Source organism: Taeniopygia guttata, chromosome 5, assembly GCF_048771995.1.
Source record: "Taeniopygia guttata chromosome 5, bTaeGut7.mat, whole genome shotgun sequence".
Classification (NCBI taxonomy): domain Eukaryota; kingdom Metazoa; phylum Chordata; class Aves; order Passeriformes; family Estrildidae; genus Taeniopygia; species Taeniopygia guttata.
In genome coordinates, this window is record NC_133030.1 from 5,138,218 (window position 1) to 5,153,669 (window position 15,452).

General features: G+C 48.2%; 1 protein-coding gene across 1 annotated transcript; it reads right to left on the minus strand.

The window, feature by feature from the left end:
• Positions 1–811: 811 nt before the first annotated feature.
• On the minus strand, positions 812–4,012 carry RASSF10 (Ras association domain family member 10). Its single transcript, XM_004186238.5, has one exon. The coding sequence runs from the start codon at positions 3,858–3,860 to the stop codon at positions 2,523–2,525; it is 1,338 nt and encodes a 445-aa protein (XP_004186286.2). The 5' UTR covers positions 3,861–4,012; the 3' UTR covers positions 812–2,522.
• Between the last annotated feature and the right edge of the window lie 11,440 nt (positions 4,013–15,452).

Below are 15,452 nucleotides of genomic sequence, written 5' to 3' on the forward strand. Positions count from 1 at the left end.
TTTCACCTGCAGGATATAAGAACACACTCCAATAGGTGCTCCTAAGAATTCACTCCAGCTCCCACCAAACCCTCGAGACTACAGTGCCACGTGCAGTGTTCTCAGCAGCTCTGCAGGGCCATGATCTTATTTGGGCTACGGAGAAGCCAAGAGCAAGCACCACACGGTGCCCACAAGCATGGCCCTCAGCAGCCTAAAGCAGAAGTGGGTTCATCCTGATTTTATGGATTTTCCTAGCTGAGGATGAGTAGGCAGACTCTGCTGTACAACTGAATAACTCCCTGCCTTCCTTCACCTCATGCTCCACAGACTGTCTGATGCCTCTATCAGCAGTACAGTGATGTGCACGCTCTTGCAGCTCATTCTACAACGTGCTTACTTTTTATTTGCTCGCTGTGGTAATGGAGAACTTGCGCAAAGCCAGCTAAGGTTTATTGCTCACATCAGCGCCCCGGGAAGCTGTGAGCAGGTCCTTGCACCACGCAGCCCTTACATCCACACTGCTGAAAGCACAGCAGCAGTGGCACTCCCCTGTCCTCAGCTCTTCTTCGGCTCTGCTTCCACAAAAATCCAAAATCCTTACTCTGGACGTGTGCTGATGCTTCTAAATGCCACTGCGCTGCCCCTGCAGTGGCCAAAGCTGAGGACAGTGCATTGCTACTTGTACCTGAGGAAGCCCCTTGTGCCATCAGAAAGAGAAGGGACCATGCCATCATCCCTTGGTGTATCTTTCTACTAGCTTTGCACACAAGCTAACACCACAGAAACTCAGTCCTGTCACGATTTTAAAATCACACTCAATTGGGAATGCTTGTTTAGCCTTATTAAGAGTTTTATTAGCTCTAAAAATAGGTTCTTAAATATTTTCCAAGGTTGACTAAATATGAAAAACAATTATATAATCAGTGTTTAAAATAAACCACAGTTTGTTACAACTGAAATCCATTCAGTGGAATAACATTTATCAAGAGTCATAGCATATAGAAAATTGTACAGCCTCTGCAAATCCACAGACAGTATTTCTCTGCTTGCTTTCAAACTGAGCAGCTCCTGAACCTAATTTTCTGATGTCCATCAGAATTCTTACCAACAAGAACACTGCAAGCATGGAACGCAGTCTTTGGGTGAGAAGGCTGCAGGTTTTTTAATGAAAATAAAGAACTGGTCTATTGGTGTACTCCCTTTTTATATAATTTCTTATTGTTAAATGAAAACTTTTATAAATAATCTTACATAAATAATAGTCTCAGAAGTTTTAAAAAGTTCACAACATCAGTCGGACCTGACTCAACATTCTCTGGTCTCTCATCGCTTGAAGTATTTCTGCAATTATTCTGGAATACAAGAATCCTGAATGTCTCTTGTTGCAAGAGCAGATCATCTATTTTGGGCAAGAGTTAAGCTGCAGAGGAAGATTTGGCAGTTAAGTGAAATGCATGTTACAGCTGATGGCTGCTGTTTTGTTTTATTGGAATAACCGAAAAGATTAAGCTGTAGTGCAGGTAGGGCTTGAGTCATGCTTTTATCGTTGCATCTCTTGGCCTGATGTGAACTATGTTATTAAAAATGGTAGCTCAACCTGACTCTGTACTTTGTTTATCTACAACCAAGCTCAGCCAAAGATCAGCTAGCCTGGTGAAAAAATGTAGTTGAAGGCTGTGTACATTCAGGCACTGCTAATTGCCTTCCGTGACTGTCAAATGACTACAGATACTAACAGATTTCTTAGTATGCCTTTAAACAAAGCACTCTTATCTATGCATAAGGAAAAGCACTACGCAGAGCAGAGCTAATACATGTTAACCTATATCTCGATTTAGTTTGTTGTTGAGAAAAAAAGAAAAAAGGGAAGTGATTTATCACCCCTTTTCGTTGCCAAAAGGAACTGCAGCACCGTCCAAAAGCTGGCGCCCTGGGAGATCCCAGTGTCAGTAGGACTGACGCCTCTTTTCCTCTTTAAATGATGTTTAAATGATCAGCAGCTTTGGTGTAGCGACTTTTTGCCTGGAAAGGAGCCGGGTGTATTTGTGACGGCCAGTAGAGCCCAGTAAAACCACCACAAGCCACCATCTGACTCTGCGATGCCGAGAACCTCCTCGGGAGATGCAGATCCCCGCTCGGGAGCGCGTCCCGGCCCTTCGCTCGTGAAGAGCTTACCCGGAGCACCCCCGGACTACAGCGGGGGGATCGTGGGCAGCCGGAGGAGTAAAAAGTCCGGCAAGAGAAGCTTCAGAGGGAAGCAAGACGCAGGATTTAAGGAGCGAGCAACCCCAGACGACCACGAAGCACAAACACGCTGTGGGTTTTCTCATCCTTAGCTAAAAGTACCGGCGAGCCAGCCTAAACGCTGCCCGCGGACGACTAGTCAGAACAAGTTTAAACTCCAGAGCTCAAATTAAAATGTTTCCTCTGTGTGACTGCCTCCTGCGCCGGGAGGCTCCTCGCCTGCCCCACACTTGCCCGCAGCCCTCCGCCGCCCTCTGCCCCGGCACCGCGCTCCGCTCCGGCGGGGCGGGCGGGCGCTACACCAGGGACTCGCAGACGGGCAGCGAGTCCGAGTCCTGGCTGTGCATGGAGCTCAGCCCCGTGTCCGAGTCCTCGTCGTTGTCGGCGCGGTCCTTGCGCAGCGCCCGCGCCTGCTCCAGCCAGCCGCCCCCCGCCGCCGCCGGCCGCCCCCCGCCCGCCGCCCCGCGCGGCTCCGCCGCCGCCTCCGCCACGTCCAGGGTGCCCAGCGTCTCCAGCAGGCGCTGCAGCTCCCGCTCCTTGTCCTCCCACGCCCGCTGCGTGCAGTCCAGGTCGCTCTTGACGGCCTCCAGGTCCGTGCTCAGCTTGAGGCCGATGTAGAGGCTGGTGCTCAGCTGGGTCTTGACCCGCTCGTGCTCCAGGTGCAGCTCGCCCTCGCCGCCGCTCAGCTCCGTGGTGTCGCAGTCCGCGTCGGCCAGCCCGGGCCCCGCCGCCAGCTCCAGCTCCTCCCGCCGCCGCTTCATCCAGCGCTCGTTCAGCTCCTCCTGGATCTCGGCGGCCAGGTGCTCCAGCAGCTCCTCCTGCTGCGCCCGCTGCTCCTGCAGCTGCAGCACCTCCTCGCACTTCCTGGCGTAGTCCTCCTCGGGGCGGCCGGCGGCGGGCTGGCCCGGCTCCCGGCCCGGCTCGGGCTCGCCGCCGCCCGTGCCCACCAGGTAGGTGTCCTGCACGTAGTTGACGCCGTGCCGCTTCATGCGGTCCAGGTGGATCTTAGCCTCGTACCTGTCGATCTCGCGGTCCAGCTCGCGGAGCCGCTGGATCTGCTGTCGGATGGTGTGGTCCTGCGAGAGCACCAGGTGCACCAGCGTCTCCATCCTCTCCGCCGACGACGCCTCCCGGGCCAGCGGCTGCTGCCGCTTCTTGTTGATCTTGGCCAGTTTGCGGAAGGCTTTCCGCACCACCCGCCGCTGCCGCTCCTGCGTGAGCGCCAGGCTGGCGCGGGCCGCCCCCAGGCCGCGGCCGGGGCGCTCCCTGCTCAGCACCACCCGCGCCTCGGCGCTGCGCGGCCCGGCGTTGGGCAGCGAAGCCTCGCTGCGCACCAGCACGAAGCGCACGTTCTCCTGCTCGTCCCCCCACGCCACCCAGAGCCGCAGGATCTTCGTCTTGTTGGGCAGGATCCTCTCGAAGCCGCGCCACTTCTCCACGATGCAGTAGGAGTGCGGCGGCCCCGACAGCATCCCGCCGGCGGGCTCGGGCGGCGCCGGGCGCTGCCGCCGGTGGTGGCTGTCCTCCAGCAGCACCCGCACCACGTCCGAGCAGGTGGTCCGCCGGGAGAGCCCGGAGATCAGCTTCTCCTCCTGGCAGATCCACACCGAGATCTTCCGCTCCTCGGGCTCCATCGGGGCCGGCTGCGGGCGGGCGGGGCCGCGGGCTCAGCGCTGGCCGGGCAGCCGCTCCATGGGGAGCGCTCGGCGGAGGCGCCGCCGCTGCCCGTCCGCCCGGCTTACGGCGCGGCCGGGATGCCTTGCCGTCCCCTCCCCGCCCGCGGCACCCCGCCCGTGCGCTCCGCCGGCCGCTCCACCCCTTCCTGCCCGGTGCGGCGGGGGGGGCCGGCCCGGTGCTGTCCCGGACTCGCTGTCCCCGCGGTTCACGCCCCGCAGCACGGCAGAGATCCGCCGGCGCGGACCCCTCGGGGCAGGTGGCCGTCGCCTCCTCGTCCTCCTCCTCCCGTGCGCTGCCTGTGTCGGGGTCTTCCACAGTGCCGAGGGACCAGAGCGTATCCTGGAGCTTCAAAGGGAAAGCCAGAACTAGTGAGGAATTTCCAGTTTTAGTAAATCATCCGCCTGTAATTAGGAAATTCATGTTTGTGAAGCACTTTGCAGATGAAATATGCAAAGGACGGGAATGTCTAAGTGTTATTAAAATACTAGCCGAGCCAGATTTTAATGGGAGCTTGCTGTGTACTTTGATGGGAACGGGATCGGTCTTGGAGTGCGGATTAAAATGAGAAGATGAGAAAAATAGTAATAAAATGCAGACTTATAGCACTGATTTTCACTGATTGCATCACAGGGTTCACGGACCTAGGCTCTTCTAAATGATTGAAAAAGTACTATAATGGGCAAAAAAACCTGTCTGAAACCTGCAGGCTGATCTGTACCTTCCGAGGGAGTTTTAGAGCCAATAAAATCGGTGTGGATCGCTTTTACCTTATCCAGGTAAAAGGGCTTTTACCTGGATAAGGTTTGTGTTCCAGTCAGCGTTAACAGAACGAAGTCACGGCATTGCAACCTAACTCCTGTCGTTCTACTGCTGGAAACAGCGGAGCTGGGGCACACCAAACAGAGAGGGAGCAATTCTGTGTAGCCTAATGTCCTTTTTTCCCCTAGAGCAACAGGCTCGGTGTGGACAGTGCCTGTGCGGGCTTCTCCATGTGTGTTTCCTTCCATGGAAGGACCGGTCCCGGGGAAGAAAGCCTGGCCCTGCTCTGGCTGCGTAATTCAGCTAATTGTGGTGGTGATTTGTGACGTGTGGCCTCCTGTCCCTCGAGGAAGTGGGCTGAGGGACCACCGGCTGCCAGCATTCCTGCAGCTGAAGATCACAGGGATCGTGTTCCTGCTGCCAGCGTCCCTTTCCTGTATTGCTGCAGGTCAAAGGATTCCAAACCCAGCTGGCCACTGCGTGTTGCAATAAGGGCACGCGAGATAGGGGTGATGGTAACAGGATGGATTTGCTTCCTAACCACAGCCACCTTACCTTAGAGCTGCATATTCCTGTCCAACGGCAAAGCCTGGCACTGCCAGTCCAAGGGCAAGGTGTTTTACTCTCAGGATATGTCAGAAGTGCTGGATCGCTGTGCTTTGTGCAGAGGAAAGTCTTTGCTGGTGGCAGGGTATTCCCAAAGTGGGCAGGTTTTGTTTTCAGTGGGTTGGTTATGCCTCAAAGCATCATCCACTCTGGGTCACATTAAAGTGGGTCCAACAGTGGCAGTCCTGTAACGTCCAGAACAAAATGACATTAACAAAGGGGGTGGTCAGGAATCTGGGACACCCCTGACACTCACATTGCCACAAAATAATAGGATGTTGAGGAGGAAGGGGTTGTGAACCAGGACACTGATTCAGCTTTGACTCTGGGAGGCTCCAAATTTTATAAAACCCTTCAGGAGAGCAGGAGAAGCCTTGTTGCTTTCATCAGGCTGGTAAAAAGTTGGAAAAACAGACCATTCCTTGTTGTCTTCTGAAGAATCAGGCACAGCAAAGGGATTAGTGAGGCAGTGAGAAACTGTCCGACTCCTTTCCCGGTGGTTCCTTGCCTTTCCCATTTAGTTTTGATCTTGTTTTACATGTGTTTTCTGAAGAATGTCTTTGTACCTATTTTCTTTTGGCAAAGAACAGTACAGGAAGAGCAGGTTGTGATGTGAAGAGGCATCTTATGCTCCCCACAAGTCAAGCTGCTCCAACTTGTCTGACTGCCTGTATCTATCCAGTATCCAAGCCTGGCTTTGTACAATGAAATGGCAAGATGATCGTTCCATCTTTCCATGACCACATCTCTGTGTATGGAAAGCTGGCTCTGCCTCCCCAGTGAAGCCCCCAAGGCAGCATTGCTGGAGAGAGGATGAAGATGTTGGCAGTTTGGTTGGAAGCAGTAAGAGTACAAGTAAGATTAAGAAGGCAAACACTTGATTTTGGTAGGATTATACCTATTAGATGAGCGTGTATATGATCCACAGTTAAAAAGATGACATTCAAAATTCATGCTGCTGCTTCTCAACTTTAACCCTCAGGAATTTGGGTTTAGTCTGTCTGCACACTCAGGAAACTGCTGGCAAAGCTTCAAAAGTTTGAAGTGCTGTATATGAAGCAAAGTTTGGGCCCTGCTGTGCTGAATCCCAAAAGGCAACTGAAGACAGGCAACCTTTTGCCTTTCCTCCCAGGATCTTAAAGCATCCTGCAGAGGAAGGTGGTGCTCTTATCTAATTTTAAATATAAGAATGCTCTGGCACAAAGGAATCGAGTGCCTCCCCTAAGGTCGTACAGCAAGGCAGTGGCAGTGTTGTGAAATACATCAGGTTCCTTCACTCTGGCACCATTAGGCACTGAACTCCATTCTCTCCTCATCTCCTTCTTTTAATTATTCCATAAGGAAGGGAGATGAGGAGGAATATATTCATTCATCAGCTACAGATGGCGATAGAAGTGCAAGTTCAGTGGATAGTATTTCCCTCTGGTGAAGCAATGGGAGAAAAGTGGCACTCAGGCTCCTTCAAACATCTCCTCCCTGGTGGAGGCAAATCTCCAGCCAGCTGTGCCTGCAAACCAGCAGCACTCAACAGCACCATTGGAATATCAAATTCCAGAGAAGGACAGCTGTTCCTCTCTCCACTCCCTTCCCCACAGAGCAGTGATGCATGAGGTCTTCTATACCTTCTGCAACAAGCCTATCACATAACTAAAATTTCAAATATGGTAACTGTGGTCTCCTATAATGCAGAGGCTGTTTCTCTACTGCCTTATCACTGCACAGCTGACAGCACATTCTTTTTCGGAAGCACAAACTTCCTTGACAGAATGCTATCCCAGAACTTCCTTCATGGCCTGGATTTTTTTGGGATTGTTTTATAAATTGCAAAAATTCAAAGTTGATAATACTCTTAAGAGCTGCCTAAGCCCCAAAAGGAGATTTATGAGCTTAATATTTTAGGCTGTATTGGAAAGTTCATGTCCAGGTATAGACAGGAGTTTATTTTTATGAACTACAGAAATCTGATCTATTTTAGCATTTCACGTGAAGTTCTTTCTGTTCTTTCCTTTTCATTGAGATGTGCAAATAAATTACCAAGACTTTTGTGATAAGAACAGCATTCCCAATAGGGGGTTGGATGGTGAGGTATCTATTTCTGGTTTTTTGGGGTTTTTTTAATTTGAGCTGAACTATCAGAATGAAATTGAAGCCCTGATATTTTTAATAAACAAAATTATACAAGACCTTATCTTTATTATTTTGAAACAAAACCAAATAAATGCAAATGTATTTTCTGCTTCCATAATTCATATAGAAGGAATGAGGAGGAGGTCTTAGAACCCTCTATTTGAGACACAAAATTAATTTCTTTTAAATACATTTAAATGGAGAAAGTGTATGGATTGACATTCAGGGTATTTTTTTTTTTTTTCCACAGTGAAGTTGCTTTTACTTTTTAGATCACTCTCAGGACAATTTACTTATTTTTCCTGAGGTTACAGTTCAAAAGTATACAGCCTAGGTGGATGAGCAAAGGCAGGCTGGAACTGGTAATCTTTTGAGCCATCACCGTCTGGAGGAGCTGCTCTTTGTTGTGATGCTGAAGAGCAATGCTGCTTTCCCAGCTCCTCTTCCTCTTCACCTCATTTTGTGAGGTTTAGTTCTCTTTAGGTCCCTTTTATTTGTTGCTTTCTAACATTTTGCCCCAACAAACATGGGTGAAGTCCCAGGACAGAATCTGACTTGGAGTGTTACAAACTTCTGCAGTGGTTGCTGACCTTTACAGGTTGATGAGCAGGGAAGGGGCTACTTGAACTTGCAGGTCATTCTCTCACGGGTGCTTTTCTCTTTTGTACCCAGTTTTTCCTGATGGTATAAAGCTGAATAACCAAATCATGCTGTGAATAACCAAATAATCCCTGGTTGGCATGCACAGCATAAAACACTTGAAAAACTACCCATGCATTAGCAGCACTATGCAGACTCCAGTCAAAACAGTTTGTAGTCTTAGACTTTGTCTTGGAAGAAAGTCGTTCAGTTTGTATCTGATCATCTTTAGTCAGGAGAGTGCTTTTTACTTTCAGATGTTCTGTTGAAGGCAATGAAGGAACTGGCGCTTTTGTTAATGATGACTTGTAAGAAGTGTAATGAACTGTGGAAGAGCTTCTGTAAGCAATAAGCTCTGTGACCTCTTGACCCAATTCCTTCAGTTCCTGGGCGTTGTCCTGCTTCTGAACGCCACCTGTGCAGCCTGTACAGGTGACATATCTGGAAATCTGGAGTCATTCCTTGCCTCACATGGCTGGTGGTACCTCCATCCTTGTGAGATCCTTTTTGGGAAGACTGTGGTGTGGCCTGTTTGCATAATGGCAGCTGATACTGGGTTATATTGCTTTGACTGCTTTGTCCAATGTCTTCTTTTTTCATGGCACACACCCAGAGTACAAACAGGTATGTCAGAAGGAAACTATCTCCAGTGAAATCAGTGGGGGCTGCGTGGTAAATCCCTCTGCAGTGCTTTCAAAGGGCAGGTACGTCTACAGGCTGCCATTAAAGAAAATTTTCAAGACATATATTTATATTAAAGTGCAGGCTGGCAGTCTTGATGGGCTAGATGTAATGTAAATGCATGGGAGGAGACTATCCCTGCCTTGAAGGCTCAGCCAATGTCATGCAGCAGGGTAGGGGCACAGCAGAGATCAGTGCTAAGAATCCAGATTTCCAGCTTCTCATCTTTGAACAGAAGCTTTAGCAATTTGGGTTTGTTTCTTTCTTATATATATTCCTGGGACAGAAAAGAATCCTTCTCCCTTCACACCTTCTGTTTCAGATTTCCTTTTGATATGAATGAAGAGGATAGAAATAGCTGAACGGCGCAGAAAACTTTTTCCTTCTCATGTGCATAATAGGTACACAAAGCTTTGATCCTAAGTCAGCAGAGCTGCACCAGTAAGTTTTGGGAGAAAATACAAGAAAGATCAGACTCAAATGATGGCTATAACCTTCCTTTTCCAAAAAGTATTAAGTGTATTTGAAAATGGTTTACTATTACTCTAATAGATTGGTCTTGGTTTGGATACTGCAGCCTTGGCTGCACACATCATGAAGTGGTGGGAGGCAGCAAGGAGGGTGTGCAGCAAGTTCAAAATCCTGGACTGCAGGAGAGTAGAATTTGGCCTCTTCAGGAATCTTCTTGTTAAAGTCCCATGGGATAAAGCCTGAAGGCAAGATGGGCCCAAAAAGGCTGGGCCCAAAAATATTTAAGGATTGCCCCCTCAAAGCTCAGGTGTGATGCATCCCAACAATTTAAAAGTCAGGCAAAAATACCAGGACACCTGCTTGGATGGACAAGGAGCTCCTGGACAAATTCAAGTTCCAGAAGGAAGCCTACAGAGGGCAGAAAAAAGGACAGGTTGTCTCTGAGGCATGCAGAGAGACTGTCCAAGCATCCAGGCATCAGGTTTGATGTGGGAATCCAGAGCATTCCTCTTGCTGCCCTGGCAGGTCTAGGACCCTGGCAGGGAGTCAGGAACCCCCCTGGACAGAGCCCCCAGAGACACTGTCTGTGATCTCTGTCCATGGAAAAGAGTTTTCAATCTTACAGGATGAATTACAAGCTCTGAGTGTTTGATATCAGTAATAATTAAGTGTGGCACAGGTGCAAAAGTAAAATTTTAGGATTCTAGATAAGGGTTCCAAAGGGGACAAGATGGAGGAAATTGGGTGTGTCTTGTCCTTTTTCTCCTTCTTCATGCCCTCCATGTTTCACTGTGGTGTTGGCATTTTTCTGTTGGTTTAGGCTGGGGACACACTGTCCAACGTAGGTGACAGATATTGGCACGTTATTGTAAATCCAGCACAGGTAGTTTGTGGTATTTAATGTTTGTAACATCCCACTGAGGGCAGAGCCCCACACGCTGCCCTGCAGGACAGAGCTGCGGCAGGGCAGCAGAACATGTTAGAGATAAACAGAATAAACAACCTTGAAACCAGCACAGACCAATTATGGCTTCTGCTTTGGCAGCGGGGCTGAAAGACAGAGACTTTCTACAATCTGGGAATCATCAATACCTCAGATTCTGACAGTTTGGAAAGCCAAAGCCCTGATAGAATTGAAGATGACCAGGGACATCAAGGACAGCAAGAGAGCTTCTATCGGTACGTTGGTGATAAAAGGAAGACTGGGGAAATGTGGGTTGTCTCCCTAAGGAAAAGGACACCTGCTTGCCCAGGATATGGAGAAGGCTGAGGTATCCAATGGCACTTTTGCCTTGATTTTCACCAGCAAGGGCTCCAGCCTTGCCCCCTGAGTTGCAGAAGGCGAAGGGACTGGGATAATGTAGAACCTCCCACTGCAGAGACCAGGTTCAAGAATATCTAAGGAAGTTGGAGGTGGACAAGTCCACAGAACCTGATGAGATGCAGACACAGGTCCCAAGGGAACTGGCAGATGAAGTTATTAATCCGCTATCCATCAGATTTGAGAAGTCATGGCTAGTCCAGTGAAGTTGCCACTGACAGAAAACAGGGAAGTATAATCCACATACTTTACCACTAAGGGCAAATTGTGTCAGAAGAGTGACAGACATTGTCTACCTGGGCTTGTGCAAAGCATCTGACTCTGTCCCACACAACACCCTTGTGGCTTCCCCAGGGTCAGTGCTGGGACAGGTATCATTTCACATCTTTCTTGGCAACATGGGCAGTGGGACTGTTAGCATTCAGGAACACACATAACCACGGGATATGATTATCTGCAGGTGCTTTTATTGAGAGCTCTGGGAATCAGGGGTACAGACCCAAATCTGACTCCGACATGGCTTTCAACCTCAACGTATTTTATATTCTATCATTATATAACTTACATATTAATTATTAAACTCATATTGTTCTATTGTATACATTGACATGAGTTTCTCGTCATCTTTCTTAGGTCCCTAACCACAGTTTCTCATGATTATTCTTACGATTAAACAGTAATTATATTTAATTACTAAACAATCATCCCATCTAACAATTATATCATTTATCATGTACTAGCTACACAGGTGCAAGTACAAGGTCTTCATGTGCTTAGGGTATTTATTTATCTTTTCAGGGCCTACTAAGCTTAATTTTCCTTTTAACCCTAAATCCCCATGATTTTAAACCCCTTTTACTATCAGGACCAAGTGCACTCTCTTCAGGTCTGCCCACAGCACCAAACTCTGTGGTGGAGTCAACGTGCTGGAGGGAAGGGATTTTATCCAAAGGGACCTTGACAGCTTGAGGAGTGGGCTCAGACAAACCTCATGAATTTCAGCAAGGCCAAGTACCAGGTCCTGCAGGGCAATCCCAGGAAAGATAAAGGCTGGAAGGAGAGCAGCCCTGACTTGAGGATGCTGGTAGATGAGAAGGTTACCATGAGCCAGCTATGTGCACTTGCAGCCCAGAAAGCCAAACAATCTGGGCTACATCCACAGCAGCCTGGCCAGCAGGTGGAGGGAGGGGATCCTGCCCCTCTGCTCTGCTGAGATCCCAGCTGGAACACTGCACCCAGCTCTGGGGGTCTCCAACATAAGGACGTGGACCTGTTGGAGCAAGTCCAGAGGAGGGTGATGATGATGCTTAGAGGGCTGGAGCACCTCTGCTGTGGACACAGGCTGGGAGAGCTGGGGCTCTTCAGCCTGGAGAGAAGACTCCAAGGAGACCTTATAGCACCTTCCAGACCTAAAGAGCAACAAGAGAGCTTGAGAGGGACTTTTCACAAGGTCATGCAGGACATGGGGTAATGGCTTTAAACAGAAAGAGAGTAGATGTAGATGTACAGAAGAGGTTCTGCACTATGACAGTGTTGCAGCACTGGCATAGGTTGCCCAGAGAAGCTGTGGCTGCATCATTCCTGGAAGTGTTCATGGCCAGGTTGGGTGAAGTTTTGAGCAACCAGTTCTAGAGGAAGGTGTCCCTACTCGTGGCAGAAATGTTGGAATTAGATGGTCTATAAGGTCCTTTCCCACCCAAAACAGTCTACAGTTCTAAAATACTCAGTGCACATATGGTAATTTTAATTATTTAGCACTTGTAGCTTCTTTGCTGTTACGTTAAATGGTTCTCTAATCTCTCGAGAACACATTCAAGTGTCTCACTTCCCAAGTGCTTCTTTCTTTAGCTTTGACCATGAAGCTCAAAAGAGATAAACTAGGTCATTCATTACCTTCTTGAGATTTATCATGAAGGCTTTTAACTACTCCAAACACTCTTGTGGATTTTCCCCAGTATTTGTGAATATCCTTTGGAATCCACCTTGTCTTCTGATAAGGAAACTCTGTGTTCCCAGTAACACAGAGGATACAGAGCTTCCCATATAAATACTCAGATGAACTCTTTTTCAGGTCACTTTTACATTTGTGGTAGGGACTGGAGCTTTCTGGCCTTGAAGGGGGTGATGGCTAGTGAAGAGTTATGTTGTTTTTTCTGTAGAGGCTGGGTGGAGGAGCTGCTCTCTGTCTGCCAGTGTCATGGTTTGACACTGGCACAATGCCTGTGGTCCCATGAACGTGCAACCTCTCAATTGAATGCTGTGAAATGCGATTGAGGACAGAGCAAAGCAGGCCCAAGCTTAATAACAAGGGGAAAAAAACTTCATTAAGCTACTACTACTATACTAATATAAAAGGAAAAAGAAAGGAAAAAAATCCCGCACACAAAAAATTGAAAGTGAAAACCTTCCAAAGCATTCCTCATCCCACCACCCAACTCCAACAAATCATAGTGAGACACAACCTGGACCCCAGTCAGGTTTCCACCCTCCAGACTATTGATACTCAGTCCATCAAGAGAGAGAGGAGCCCCTCCTGTGCCACAGACCCCGCTCAAGAAACACAGCTGCCGCATCCTGTGCTTCCATGTCACACATGGCACCGCCCGGAGAAAAAAGTTTGCCAATGGTGACCCTCTCCTTTCCATGCATAGTGCTCTCACCACCAATGCATGGATGGACAGACTGCTGTTAGGATTTTTCCTTTCAAGGATGCCCTGCCAAGAGGGGAAAAAACAACAGTTCAGTTTTTTATTTTTGGGACCACAGTCCCCCCATTTTCCCCTGGGGCCAAGGATCCAAGAACAGAGATCTTCTTTTCTTCTTCTTCTCTGAAGACAGGGGGCACCACTATAAACCTCCCTAACTTTTCTGTTTGCTCCACTTCTGTCTTTTCCCAGCTGAAGCAGGTCTCTTCGGCTCACTGGCATCCTCCTAAAAGACAGTCTCTCTTGGAGGAGATTGGTTCAGTCTGTGGCTACCAAGAAAAAGTCCAGACAAAAGCCACTCCATCATCTCCTCCCACCTAGAGTTTCTCCTTCTAACATCCCAGGTCCCAGGCTGTCTCTCTTCCTCTCTTTCAAACCAAGGAGGAGAAAAATTTTACAAAGCTTTCATTTCCTCAAGGAAGGGATAAAAGTCCCGACTCCCAAGGATGGCTCGCTGCCCAGGCTCCAGCTCCCACAGCCCGGCTGGGCACCTTGCGACCCCCCCACTCTTCTCCTTCCCTGTGGTGAACTGCTGGCAAAACCACCGCTGTCTCTTTCTTTCTCTTGGGAGAGAGAGACTCTGGGGGGGAACGGAGACATCCCAAATTTCTCCACCCTTCCATCTGCAGGGGGCCAGCCCGGTTCCAGTCTCCCTCCACCCTTGGGCCTACCTCCAAAGGCCACATGGCTTTTCCCCTCCCCCACCCAGCCATGGGCCGGGCAGGGTAGAGTCTGCACTGCACGCTGACCGGAACCAGAGAGAGAGAGTTCTCCTGGGAATTCTGCTTTTAAGCCCTCTGTGTTCTCAGAGGTGTGTCCATCTTCAATTGGTCAATATCCATATTGACCTCTTCCTGCCGAGAAAATTCTTTTTCCATGTCAAACCACGACAGCCAGGATCAATGACAAAGCTCTTCACTTTTGGCTTTAGGCTTTGCTGGGAGCTGGCCCTGGAGTGCTGAGGCTCAGAACCATCAGTTAGGCATGAGCAAACATCTGTTTTCGTGCTGGCAGCGTGAGTAATGTGGTTCCTCAACATCACTGCCACGAAGGAAGAGATCAGCCTTGGCTGATCATCGGGTCTTGGCAAACGTGTCCAGCTCGCGTGTGCTCACAGGCAGGCTCTGTGCACTGCATCCTGTGAGGCAATTCCTGCAGGTACAAAGAGAGGGTTTGGGTTTAATTGTATATTATTTGAGCCGGAGAACAGTCAGTGACGTGTGTTCCTGTCTGTGACTATGAAATGTGTGTGCTCATCCTATCTCCCAAAAAAAATAGTTCACCTGGAAATCTGTAAGAATCAAAAGCTTTGTGTGCAAATGGGGCCCTATTTCTATATCAGGTGGGGACCTGTCTTGTGTTTAGATTAGTGACATCCCTTTCTCCAGAGAAATACCTCACTGTAATATATTTTTAGAAATATTATATAAAAGCTCAGAAACCACCCTGAGGTGAATTATGGCACATGCAGGATGCATTATTGCAGTATGATTTTTTCGCAAATTGGAATGAGGACAAATGAATTCTTAGCGCTTGAATGAACAAAACTTTCAGTATTGCCGGTATTGCCATGAAATTGTTTGCAGTCTGTCCTATAAATGTACTGAGCAAGCAATTTGTTTTACCTGTTCTGTTTTTATGGTCAGTAGTTTATTTCAGCTTTTATAGTACTGACCTGTATTCAGATAAGGTTTAAATATGCAGCTATGAATCCTCAGATAAGAGGTGTAATTTACTTTTCAGTTATAATGAAATCCTTACCGAATTAAGACTGTGTGGTTATTATCTTCTCCAGCTTCATTCTCTCCAGCTTGTGATCTTCTAACTCTTTGCAGAAAACATTCCCAAAGCCATTCTTCTGAACTTCTGTATTATTTCTTCGAGACATCTGTATCTTTGACCCATTTCTAAATACTTTTCTTTTGTATTCTTGGTAGATCATGCTGCCCTTGAATCAAGCCTTTAGGAGGAGTTTGAATGAGTAAACAAAATGCCTAGGTTAATAAATGCATATGCTTTTAAAATTATTCCAAAAAAAACATAATACAAAAGGACTTAAAGAAAGTATGAACTGAATATAAACAGTGTATATTCACTGACCCCATTCTGACACTGACAGTGGCAACAGAATTTGGTCCAGAGGCCAGAAGTCTGTTTAGAAAGCAAGATTTCTATGATGCCCTTCTTTCCATTGAGCAAATACGCCCTGAATGGCAGAAAATAAAAGGAGGGGCAGCACA

Excerpts from the sequence above, each read along its gene's own strand:
- RASSF10 (XM_004186238.5), bottom strand. The coding sequence starts at position 3,860 with ATGGAGCCCGAGGAGCGGAAGATCTCGGTGTGGATCTGCCAGGAGGAG.